The sequence below is a fragment of the Panulirus ornatus genome, chromosome 32, assembly GCF_036320965.1.
Source record: "Panulirus ornatus isolate Po-2019 chromosome 32, ASM3632096v1, whole genome shotgun sequence".
Classification (NCBI taxonomy): domain Eukaryota; kingdom Metazoa; phylum Arthropoda; class Malacostraca; order Decapoda; family Palinuridae; genus Panulirus; species Panulirus ornatus.
Genome location: NC_092255.1, coordinates 12662584 through 12676079, shown reverse-complemented (window position 1 = coordinate 12676079; position 13496 = coordinate 12662584). Strand labels below are relative to the sequence as shown.

General features: G+C 41.9%; 1 protein-coding gene across 5 annotated transcripts in view; it reads left to right on the top strand.

Annotated features, from left to right (window-relative positions):
* Positions 1-294: 294 nt before the first annotated feature.
* LOC139759050 (uncharacterized) overlaps positions 295-13496 on the top strand; it is a 176247-nt gene continuing 163045 nt past the window's right edge. Inside the window, exon 1 of one of the 5 annotated variants that reach the window (XM_071680961.1) lies at positions 295-357. Coding sequence is in view for 2 of the 5 variants with exons in the window: in XM_071680964.1 (XP_071537065.1) it covers positions 1143-1147 (5 nt within the window). In the remaining 3 variants the exon portion in view is untranslated. Of the gene's footprint in view, positions 358-382; positions 515-752; positions 1148-13496 lie in introns of those variants that run through there. The other 4 variants (XM_071680960.1, XM_071680962.1, XM_071680964.1 and 1 more) reach the window with 4 other exon arrangements.

The following is a 13496-nucleotide window of genomic DNA, read 5'->3' as shown; positions in this document are numbered from 1 at the left end:
TATCATAAGTACAAAACTCTTAGTATGTGTAGAATTTGAACAGTATTTTGTATTATTCGAATCTATATATTTCCAATTTGTGATGCTTCTTTTTTTAATGGTTTCAGGACAAATAATCTTCTCTGTAGATATTTTTTCAAATATTATTGATACAAAACTTAGTTTGATTATCACATAATAAAATCTAATGGATAATAAGAGGCGAAATATCTGAAGTTGAGAGTTTTACCCTGACTCCCTTTTTAAATCCCACTACAGATTCAATCATTTATAGCGTAAACAGAGGTGTGTTGTTTCTAACTTGGAGAAGCGTCATTGGTTGACATGCCTCACATGGACATTGCTGATTGGACGTAGGTATGTCATGGAATTTGCTCATTGGTTGACTGATTTGTTTTGGTTTGAAGTAAAATTTGGGAGGAGATATGACTGGAGGAAAACCCTACTATGATATTTCAATAGAAAATATTTATCGTACCTACAAAACAGCATTAAGTTGACTATATCATCGTATGTAAGTGCACCAAGGATTGTGGATTCTTAGGAATGAATAATCAATTACGTCTCCTTAAACAAATCAATCATTGAAAAATTTCAATTTCTGAATAATTATGTTTTATAGGTAATTTTGCGTATTTTATTTGAAGTGGAAATGATCAGTGTATGTTTAAGACCTTCACTGCAAGATCCTTGGTGCCATTAAGTAACTATCACTGTACGACTCGTAAAACATTATTTAATATTTGACTTCCATTTAATCCTGTTTATGACTTTCAAATAAAATCATTTTGTAATGAGAAATGTTTTGTTTTTAGTCTTCTAACATGGTAAGACTACATTAAAGGGCATCACAAATAACATGGAATTTCAGGAAATGCAAAGCATTGGACTCCTTACTCTGCGATTTAGACTACTGTTGTGTGATTTGAATTATGAAATTTTTCTGAATGTTGAATGATAGTGGGTAGGATGGGTATGAAGATCAGGGATAATGTGGACTCTTAAAACCAGTGAAACAGAAATCAACAAAACTTATGTAAACTTCACTTAACTTCCTATATCATCCGAAATATATACTGAAAAATTCCATTAAGTGTAGCATACTGTTGGAGTTGGCATGGAATGACATCACTGGGAATGCTATGTGGTAAGCTAACAGGCACTGTTATTTGTATTTACCTGTTGGCATGATGCTGAAGTATTGGTATATCCCATATATTTTTGTAACTGCAAAATAAATTAAATCTTGAATGCTACAGATGGTTTACATAAGTTCTGTATTTATGTCTTTTCCACATTATTTCTCATTTTAAATATCATTTTACACCATCCTTTATTGTCACAGAATGAATAATTCTTCAAATCATACAACATTGGTATGAATCATTACAACTTCATGTTAAGAATACATTACTTCTATATCTGTAAGATGTTTTGATGGTGCTTAGTCTTAAAGTGAAATTTTGCTCATGCAGTTCCTTTGTTGCCCTTTGTGAACAAATTATGTTATAAAGTTACCTAATCTAGGACTGTTTCAGCCAAGCCAAGGGAATGCAGTAATTAGAATTAAGAATCAATGATCAAATGAAATCTCATTGTTATGAAACTATAAGCTCACAGAATTAAAGTGGAATTTTACCTTGTATCTTTTACATGACAGAGGTGCAGGGAACAAGGAAAAGTGGGAGACCCAAATGGAGATGGAAGGATGAAGTGAAAAAGATTTTGAGCTATCGGGGCCTGAATATACTGGAGGGTGAGAGGCGTGCAAGGAATAGTGAATTGGAACGATGTGGTATACTGGGGTCGACATGCTATAGGTGGACTGAACCAGGGCATGTGAAGCATCTGAGATAAGCCATGGAAAGGTCCGTGGGGCTTGGATGTGGATAGGGAGCTGTGGTTTGGGTGCATTACACATGACAGCTAGAGACTGAGTGTGAGCGAATGTGGCTTTTTTGTCTGTACTCCTGGTGCTACCTCGCTGAAGCAGGGGATAGCAATGCTGTTTTCCTGTGTGGTGGGGCGTCGACAGGAATGGACGAAGCAAAGCAAGTATATGTACATGTGTATGTATGTGATGTCTGCGTATCTGTATTTATATGTTATGTATATTTGCATATGTGGGCTTTTATGTATTTGTGTATATGAGTGGATGGGCCATTCTCCGTCTTTCCTGGTGCTACCTCGCTGACACAGGAAACAGCAACTATATATATATATATATATATATATATATATATATATATATATATATATATATATATACATATTGGTTCTCAGTGAATGTAGGTTTGCGGCAGGGGTGTGTGATGTCTCCATGGTTGTTTAATTTGTTTATGGATGGGGTTGTAAGGGAGGTAAATGCAAGTCCTGGAAAGAGGGGCAAGTATGAAGTCTGTTGGGGATGAGAGAGCTTGGGAAGTGAGTCAGTTGTTGTTCGCTGATGATACAGCGCTGGTGGCTGATTCATGTGAGAAACTGCAGAAGCTGGTGACTGAGTTTGGTAAAGTGTGTGGAAGAAGAAAGTTAAGAGTAAATGTGAATAAGAGCAAGGTTATTAGGTACAGTAGGGGTGAGGGTCAAGTCAATTGGGAGGTGAGTTTGAATGGAGAAAAACTGGAGGAAGTGAAGTGTTTTAGATATCTGGGAGTGGATCTGTCAGCGGATGGAACCATGGAAGCGGAAGTGGATCATAGGGTTGGGGAGGGGGCGAAAATTTTTGGGAGCCTTGAAAAATGTGTGGAAGTCGAGAACATTATCTCGGAAAGCAAAAATGGGTATGTTTGAGGGAATAGTGGTTCCAACAATGTTGTATGGTTGCGAGGCGTGGGCTATGGATAGAGATGTGCACAGGAGGATGGATGTGCTGGAAATGAGATGTTTGAGGACAATGTGTGGTGTGAGGTGGTTTGATCGAGTAAGTAACGTAAGGGTAAGAGAGATGTGTGGAAATAAAAAGAGCGTGGTTGAGAGAGCAGAAGAGGGTGTTTTGAAATGGTTTGGGCACATGGAGAGAATGAGTGAGGAGAGATTGACCAAGAGGATATATGTGTCAGAGGTGGAGGGAACGAGGAGAAGAGGGAGACCAAATTGGAGGTGGAAAGATGGAGTGAAAAAGATTTTGTGTGATCGGGGCCTGAACATGCAGGAGGGTGAAAGGAGGGCAAGGAATAGAGTGAATTGGAGCGATGTGGTATACAGGGGTTGACGTGCTGTCAGTGGATTGAATCAAGGCATGTGAAGCGTCTGGGGTAAACAATGGAAAGCTGTGTAGGTATGTATATTTGCGTGTGTGGACGTATGTATATACATGTGTATGGGGGGGGGTGGTTGGGCCATTTCTTTCGTCTGTTTCCTTGCGCCACCTCGCAAACGCGGGAGACAGCGACAAAGTATAAAAAAAAAAAAAAAAAAAAAATATTTTTTAATTTATTATACTTAACCGCTGTCTCGTGCATTAGTGAAATAGCGCTAGGAAACAGACGAGCAATGGCCCAACCCACCCACATACACATATATGTACATAAACATCCATACATGCACATATACATACATATACATTTCAACATATACATACACAGACATAAACATATATACACTTGTACATATCCATACTTGATGCCTTCATCCATTCCTGGCACCACCCCTGCCACTCACAAAATAGCATCCTGCTCCAGCCAGGCAGTGCCAGGCAGTCTGTTCCTGAACAGACAAAAAAGGCCACATTCATTCACACTCAGTCTCTAGCTGTTGTGTGTAATGCAACGAAACCACAGCTCCCTTTCCACATCCAGGCCCCACAGACCTTTCCTTGGTTTATCTCAGATGCTTCACATGCCCTGGTTCAATCCATGTCCATTGAGATACTGTATATATGTATATGTCTGTGTATGTATATGTATGGATACATTGAAATGTATATGTATATAAATGTGTGTGTAGGCGTGTTTGTATGTATATACATGTGTATGTGGGTGGGTTGGGCCATTCTTTCTTCTGTTTCCTTGTGCTACCACGCTAACTCGGGAGACAGCAACAAAGTATTAAAAAGAAAAAAGTAATAATGAGTGGATGGGCCATTCTTCGTTAGTTTCCTGGCGCTGCCTTGCTGAGAAACAGCGATTATGTATGATAAATAAATAAATATATTTATCCACATAGTTGTTTAATTTGTTAATGGATGGGGTGGTTAAGGAGGTGAATGCAAGATTTCTGGAAAGAAAGGCGAGTATGCAGTCTGTTGGGGATGAGAGGGCCTGGAAAGTGATTCAGTTGTTTGCTGATGATATAGCACTAGTGGCTGATTCAAGTGAGGTACTGCAGTAGTTGGTTACTGAGTTTCAAAAAGTGTTTGAAAAGAGAAAGTTGAGAGCAAGATTATCAGCTTCAGCAGGGTTAAGGGACAAGTTAGTTGGGATGTAAGTTTGAATGGAGGAAAATTGGAGGAAGTGAAGTATTTTAGATAACTGGGAGTGGACTTGGTGAACGGAATCATGGAAGAGGAAGGGAGTTACAGGGTGGGGAAGGGGCTAAGGTCTTGGGAGTGATGAAGAATATGTTGGAAGAGAGAATGTGATCTTGGAGAGCAAAAATGGTTATGTTTGCAGGAATAGTAGTTCCAGCAATATTATTTGGTTGTGAGGCATGGATAAATGGAGTTGTACGGAGGAGGGTGGATGTGTTGGAAATGAAATGTTTGAGGACAATATATGGTATGAGTGGTTTGATCGAGTAAGTAATGTGTGGTAAGAAAAAGAGTGTGGTTGAGAGAGTAGAGGGTGTGTTGACATGTTTGGACATATGAAGAGAATGAGTGAGGAAAGGTTAACAAAGAGGATATATGTGTCAGGGGTGAAGGGAAAAAGAGGCAGGAGACCAAATTGGAGGTGGAAGGATAGAGTGAAAATGATTTTGAGCAGTGGGGCCTAAACATACAGGAGGGAAAGAAGCATGTAAGGAGTAGAGGGAACTGGAATGATGTGGTATCCTGGGGTTGCTTTGCTGTCAGTGGACTGAACCAGGGATGTGAAACATCTGGGGTAAATCATGGAAAGGTCTGTAGGGCCTGGATGAGGATAGGGAGCTGTGCTTTTGGTGCATTACACATGACACGTCTTTGCATGTATGTGTATATATTGATTTTTTCTTTTTATGCTATTCGCCATTTCCTGCATTAGCGAGGTAGCGCCAAGAACAGAGAACTGAGCCTTTGAGGGAATATGCCTGCTTGACCCCTTCTCTGTTCCTTCTTTTGGAAAATTAAAAATGAGAGGGGAGGATTCTCTCTCTCTCTCTCTCTCTCTCTCTCTCTCTCTCTCTCTCTCTCTCTCTCTCTCTCTCTCTCTCTCTCTCCCCCCCCCCGCTCCCTCCCCTTTTAGTTGCCTGATTGCATGGAAATTTATTAAAAAAAGGGGTGACTGTGTTGTTGACTGGCTGGTAAGGATATTCAATATATGTATAGTTCATGGTGAAGTGTCTGAGGATTGGCGGAATGCATGCATAGTGCCATTGTACAAAGGCAAAGGCGATAAAAGTGAGTGTTCTAATTAAAGAGGTATAAGTTTGTTGAGTATTCCTGAGAAATTGTATGGGAGGGTATTGAGTGAGAAGGTAAAGGCATGTACAGAGCATCAGATTGAGGGAGAACAGTGTGGTTTCAGAAGTGGTAGAGGATGTGTGGATCAGGTGTTTGCTTTAAAGAATGTATGTGAGAAATGCTTAGAAAAATAGATGAACTTGTATGTAGCATTTATGGATCTGGAGAAGGCATATGATAAGAGTTGATAGATATGCTCTGTGGAAGGTATTAAGAGTATATGGTGTCAGAGGTAAGCTGCTAGAAGCAGTGAAAAGTTTTTATCAAGGATGTAAGGCAGGTGTACGAGTAGGAAGAGAGGAAAGTGATTGGTTCCCAGTGAATGTCGGATTGTGGCAGGGGTGCAGGATGTCTCCATGGTTGTTTAATTTGCTTATGGGTGGGGTTGTTAGGGAGGTGAATGCAAGAGTTTTGGAAAGAGGGGCAAGTATGCAGTCTATTGTGGATGAGAGGGCTTTGGAAGTGAGTCAGTTGATGCTTGCTGATGATACAGCATTGGTGGCTGATTCGAGAGAAACTGCAAAATTGGCGACTGAGTTTGGTAAAGTGTGTGAAAAAAGAAAGCAGAGAGTAAATGTGAATAAGAGCAAGGTTATTAGGTTCAGTAGGGTTGAGGGACAAGTAAATTAGGAGGTAAGTTTGAATGAAGAAAAACTGAAGGAAGTGAAGTGTTTTAGATATCTGGAAGTGGATTTAGCAGCAGATGGACCATGGAAGCAGAAGTGAGTCACAGGGTGGGGGAGGGGGGTGAAGGTCCTGGGAGTGTTGAAGAATGTGTAAGATGTTACCTTGGAGAGCAAAAACTGGGTATGTTTGAAGGAATAGTGGTTCCAACAATGTTATATAGTTGCAAGGCATGGGACATAGACAGGGGTGTGCAGAGGAGGGTGGATGTGTTGGAAATGAAATGTTTGAGGACAATATGTGGTGTGAGTTGGTTTGATTGAGTAAGTGATGAAAGGGTAAGAGATGTGTGGTGATAAGAAGAGTGTGGTTGAGAGAGCAGAAGAGGGCGTATTGAAATGGTTTGGTCACATGGAGAGAATGAGTGAGGAAAGATTGACAAAGAGGATGTATGTGTCAGAGGTAGAGGGAATGAGGAGAAGTGGGAGACCCTGCTGCATGTTCAGGCCCCGATCACACAAAATCTTTTTCACTCCATCTTTCCACCTCCAATTTGGTCTCCCTCTTCTCCTTGTTCCCTCCACCTCCGACACATATATCCTCTTGGTCAATCTTTCCTCACTCATCCTCTCCATGTGCCCAAACCACTTCAAAACACCCTCTTCTGCTCTCTCAACCACGCTCTCTTTATTTCCACACATCTCTCTTACCCTTACGTTACTCACTCGATCAAACCACCTCACACCACACATTGTCCTCAAACATCTCATTTCCAGCACATCCATCCTCCTGCGCACAACTCTATCCATAGCCCACGCCTCGCAACCATACAACATTGTTGGAACCACTATTCCTTCAAACATACCCATTTTTGCTTTCCGAGATAATGTTCTCGACTTCCACACATTCTTCAAGGCCCCCAGAATTTTCGCCCCCTCCCCCACCCTATGATCCACTTCCACTTCCATGGTTCCATCCGCTGCCAGATCCACTCCCAGATATCTAAAACACTTCACTTCCTCCAGTTTTTCTCCATTCAAACTCACCTCCCAATTGACTTGACCCTCAATCCTACTGTACCTAATAACCTTGCTCTTATTCACACTTACTCTTCTTTCTTCTTCCACACACTTTACCAAACTCAGTCACCAGCTTCTGCAGTTTCTCACATGAATCAGCCACCAGCACTGTGTCATCAGCAAACAACAACTGACTCACTTCCCAAGCTCTCTCATCCCCAACAGACTTCATACTTGCCCCTCTTTCCAAAACTCTTGCATTTACCTCCCTAACAACCCCATCCATAAACAAATTAAACAACCATGGAGACATCACACACCCCTGCCGCAAACCTACATTCACTGAGAACCAATCACTTTCCTCTCTTCCTACACGTACACATGCCTTACATCCTCGATAAAAACTTTTCACTTCTTCTAACAACTTGCCTCCCACACCATATATTCTTAATACCTTCCACAGAGCATCTCTATCAACTCTATCATATGCCTTCTCCAGATCCATAAAAGCTACATACAAATCCATTTGCTTTTCTAAGTATTTCTCACATACATTCTTCAAAGCAAACACCTGATCCACACATCCTCTACCACTTCTGAAACCACACTGCTCTTCCCCAATCTGATGCTCTGTACATGCCTTCACCCTCTCAATCAATACCCTCCCATATAATTTACCAGGAATACTCAACAAACTTATACCTCTGTAATTTGAGCACTCACTCTTATCCCCTTTGCCTTTGTACAATGGCACTATGCACGCATTCCGCCAATCCTCAGGCACCTCACCATGAGTCATACATACATACATACATACATACATACATACATACATACATACATACATTAAATATCCTCCCCTCTCATTTTTTTCAATTTTCCAAAAGAAGGAACAGAGAAGGGGGCCAGGTGAGGATATTCTCTCAAAGGCCCAGTCCTCTGTTCTTAACGCTACCTCGCTATCACGGCAAATGGCGAATAATATGAAAGAAATGAAAGGAATATATATATATATTTTTTTTTTTTTTTTTTTTTTTTTTGCCGCTGTCTCCCGCGTTTGCGAGGTAGCACAAGGAAACAGACAAAAGAAATGGCCCAACCCACCCCCATACACATGTATATACATACATGTCCACACACGCAAATATACATACCTACACAGCTTTCCATGGTTTACCCCAGATGCTTCACATGACCTGATTCAATCCACTGACAGCACATCAACCCCGGTATACCACATCGATCCAATTTACTCTATTCCTTGCCCTCCTTTCACCCTCCTGCATGTTCAGGCCCCGATCACACAAAATCTTTTTCACTCCATCTTCCACCTCCAATTTGGTCTCCCACTTCTCCTCGTTCCCTCCACCTCCGACACATATATCCTCTTGGTCAATCTTTCCTCACTCATTCTCTCCATGTGCCCAAACCATTTCAAAACACCCTCTTCTGCTCTCTCAACCACGCTCAACCACATCTCTCTTACCCTTACGTTACTTACTCGATCAAACCACCTCACACCACACATTGTCCTCAAACATCTCATTTCCAGCACATCCACCCTCCTGCGCACAACTCTATCCATAGCCCACGCCTCGCAACAATACAAAATTGTTGGAACCATTATTACTTCAAACATACCCATTTTTGCTTTCCGAGATAATGTTCTCGACTTCCACACATTCTTCAAGGCTCCCAGGATTTTCGCCCCCTCCCCCACCCTATGATCCACTTCCGCTTCCATGGTTCCATCCGCTGCCAGATCCACTCCCAGATATCTAAAACACTTTACTTCCTCCAGTTTTTCTCCATTCAAACTTACCTCCCAATTGACTTGACCCTCAACCCTACTGTATCTAATAACCTTGCTCTTATTCACATTTACTCATAACTTTCTTCTTTCACACACTTTACCAAACTCAGTCACCAGCTTCTGCAGTTTCTCACATGAATCAACCACCAGCGCTGTATCATCAGCGAACAACAACTGACTCACTTCCCAAGCTCTCTCATCCACAACAGACTTCATACTTGCCCCTCTTTCCAAAACTCTTGCATTCACCTCCCTAACAACCCCATCCATAAAGAAATTAAACAACCATGGAGACATCACACACCCCTGCCGCAAACCTACATTCACTGAGAACCAATCACTTTCCTCTCTTCCTACATGTACACATGCCTTACATCCTCGATAAAAACTTTTCACTGCTTCTAACAACTTGCCTCCCACACCATATATTCTTAATACCTTCCACAGATCATCTCTATCAACTCTATCATATGCCATCTCCAGATCCATAAATGCTACATACAAATCCATTTGCTTTTCTAAGTATTTCTCACATACATTCTTCAAAGCAAACACCTGATCCACACATCCTCTACCACTTCTGAAACCACACTGCTCTTCCCCAATCTGATGCTCAGTACATGCCTTCACCCTCTCAATCAATACCCTCCCATATAATTTACCAGGAATACTCAACAAACTTATACCTCTGAAATTTGAGCACTCACTCTTATCCCCTTTGCCTTTGTACAATGGCACTATGCACGCATTCCGCCAATCCTCAGGCACCTCACCATGAGTCATACATACATTAAATAACCTTACCAACCAGTCAATAATACAGTCACCCCCTTTTTTAATAAATTTCACTGCAATACCATCCAAACCTGCTGCCTTGCCGGCTTTCATCTTCTGCAAAGCTTTTACTACCTCTTCTCTGTTTACCAAGTCATTTTCCCTAACCCTCTCACTTTGCACACCACCTCGACCAAACACCCTATATCTGCCACTCTATCATCAAACACATTCAACAAACCTTCAAAATACTCACTCCATCTCTTTCTCACATCACCACTACTTGTTATCACCTCCCCATTTGCGCCCTTCACTGAAGTTCCTATTTGCTCCCTTGTCTTACGCACTTTATTTACCTCCTTCCAAAACATCTTTTTATTCTCCCTAAAATTTAATGATACTCTCTCACCCCAACTCTCATTTGCCCTCTTTTTCACCTCTTGCATCTTTCTCGACCTCCTGTCTCTCTCTTTTATACATCTCCCACTCAATTGCATTTTTTCCCTTCAAAAATCGTCCAAGTGCCTCTCTCTTCTCTTTCACTAATAATCTTACTTCTTCATCCCACCACTCACTACCCTTTCTAATCAACCCACCTCCCACTCTTCTCATGCAACAAGCATCTTTTGTGCAATCCATCACTGATTCCCTAAATACATCCCATTCCTCCCCCACTCCCCTTACTTCCATTGTTCTCACCTTTTTCCATTCTGTACTCAGTCTCTCCTGGTATTTCCTCACACAAGTCTCCTTCCCAAGCTCACTTACTCTCACCACCCTCTTCACCCCAACATTCACTCTTCTTATATATATATTTTATTTATTTATTTTATTTATTTTGCTTTGTCGCTGTCTCCCACATTTGCGAGGTAGCGCAAGGAAACAGAAGAAAGAAATGGCCCAACCCACCCCCATACACATGTATATACACACATGTCCACACACGCAAACATACACACCCATACATCTCAATGTACACATATATATACACACACAGACACATACATATATACCCATGCACACAATTCACACTGCCTGCCTTTATTCATTCCCATCGCCACCTTGCCACACATGGAATACCATCCCCCTCCCCCTCATGTGTGCGAGGTAGCGCTAGGAAAAGATAACAAAGGCCCCATTCGTTCACACTCAATCTCCAGCTGTCATGCAATAATGCCCGAAACCACAGCTCCCTTTCCACATCCAGGCCCCACACAACTTTCCATGGTTTACCCCAGACGCTTCACATGCCCTGATTCAATCCACTGACAGCACGTCAACTCCAGTATCCAACATCGATCCAATTCACGCTATTCCTTGCCCGCCTTTCACCCTCCTGCATGTTCAGGCCCCGATCACACAAAATCTTTTTCACTCCATCTTTCCACCTCCAATTAGATCTCCCACTTCTCCTCGTTCCCTCCACCTCCGACACATATATCCTCTTGGTCAATCTTTCCTCACTCATTCTCTCCATGTGCCCAAACCATTTCAAAACACCCTCTTCTGCTCTCTCAACCACGCTCTTTTTATTTCCACACATCTCTCTTACCCTTACATTACTTACTCGATCAAACCATCTCACACCACACATTGTCCTCAAACATCTCATTTCCAGCACATCCACCCACCTGCGCACAACTCTATCCATAGCCCACGCCTCGCAACCATACAACATTGTTGGAACCACTATTCCTTCAAACATACCCATTTTTGCTCTCCGAGATAATGTTCTCGACTTCCACACATTCTTCAATGCTCCCAGGATTTTCGCCCCCTCCCCCACCCTATGATTGACTTCTGCTTCCATGGTTCCATCCGCTGCCAGATCCACTCCCAGATATCTAAAACACTTTACTTCGTCCAGTTTTTCTCCATTTAAACTTACCTCCCAATTGACTTGACCCTCAACCCTACTGTACCTAATAACCTTGCTCTTATTCACATTTACTCTTAACTTTCTTCTTTCACACACTTTACCAAACTCAGTCACCAGCTTCTGCAGTTTCTCACATGAATCAGCCACCAGCGCTGTATCATCAGCGAACAAAAACTGACTCGCTTCCCAAGCTCTCTCAAACACAACTTCATACTTGCCCCTCTTTCCAAAACTCTTGCATTCACCTCCCTAACAACCCCATCCATAAACAAATTAAACAACCATGGAGACATCACACACCCCTGCCGCAAACCTACATTCACTGAGAACCAATCACTTTCCTCTCTTCCTACACGTACACATGCCTTACATCCTCGATAAAAACTTTTCACTGCTTCTAACAACTTGCCTCCCACACCATATATTATTAATACCTTCCCAGAGCATCTCTATCAACTCTATCATATGCCTTCTCCAGATCCATAAATGCCACATACAAATCCATTTGCTTTTCTAAGTATTTCTCACATACATTCTTCAAAGCAAACACCTGATCCACGCATCCTCTACCACTTCTGAAACCACAGTGCTCTTCCCCAATCTGATGCTCTGTACATGCCTTCACCCTCTCAATCAATACCCTCTCATATAATTTACCAGGAATACTCAACAAACTTATATCTCTGTAATTTGAGCACTCACTCTTATCCCCTTTACCTTTGTACAATGGCACTATGCACGCATTCCGCCAATCCTCAGGCACCTCACCATGAGTCATACATACATTAAATAACCTTACCAACCAGTCAATAATACAGTCACCCCCTTTTTTAATAAATTCCACTGCAATACCATCCAAACCTGCTGCCTTGCCGGCTTTCATCTTCTGCAAAGCTTTTCCTACCTCTTCTCTGTTTACCAAATCATTTTCCCTAACCCTCTCACTTTGCACACCACCTCGACCAAAACACCCTATATCTGCCACTCTATCATCAAACACATTCAACAAACCTTCAAAATACTCACTCCATCTCCTTCTCACATCACCACTACTTGTTATCACCTCCCCATTTGCGCCCTTCACTGAAGTTCCCATTTGCTCCCTTGTCTTACGCACTTTATTTACCTCCTTCCAGAACATATTTTTGTTCTCCCTAAAATTTAATGATACTCTCTCACCCCAACTCTCATTTGCCCTCTTTTTCACCTCTTGCACCTTTCTCTTGACCTCCTGTCTCTTTCTTTTATACATCTCCCACTCAATTGCATTTTTTCCCTGCAAAAATCGTCCAAATGCCTCTGTCTTCTCTTTCACTAATAATCTTACTTCTTCATCCCACCAGTCACTACCCTTTCTAATCAACTCACCTCCCGCTCTTCTCATGCCACAAGCATCTTTTGCGCAATCCATCACTGATTCCCTAAATACATCCCATTCCTCCCCCACTCCCCTTACTTCCATTGTTCTCACCTTTTTCCATTCTGTACTCAGTCTCTCTTGGTACTTCCTCACACAAGTCTCCTTCCCAAGCTCACTTACTCTCACCACCCTCTTCACCCCAACATTCACTCCTCTTATATATATATATATTTTATTATTTTATTTATTTTGCTTTGTCGCTGTCTCCCACATTTGCGAGGTAGCGCAAGGAAACAGAAGAAAGAAATGGCCCAACCCACCACACACAGACACATACATATAAACCCATGCACACAATTCACACTGCCTGCCTTTATTCATTCCCATCGCCACCTCGCCACACATGGAATACCATCCCCCTCCCCCCT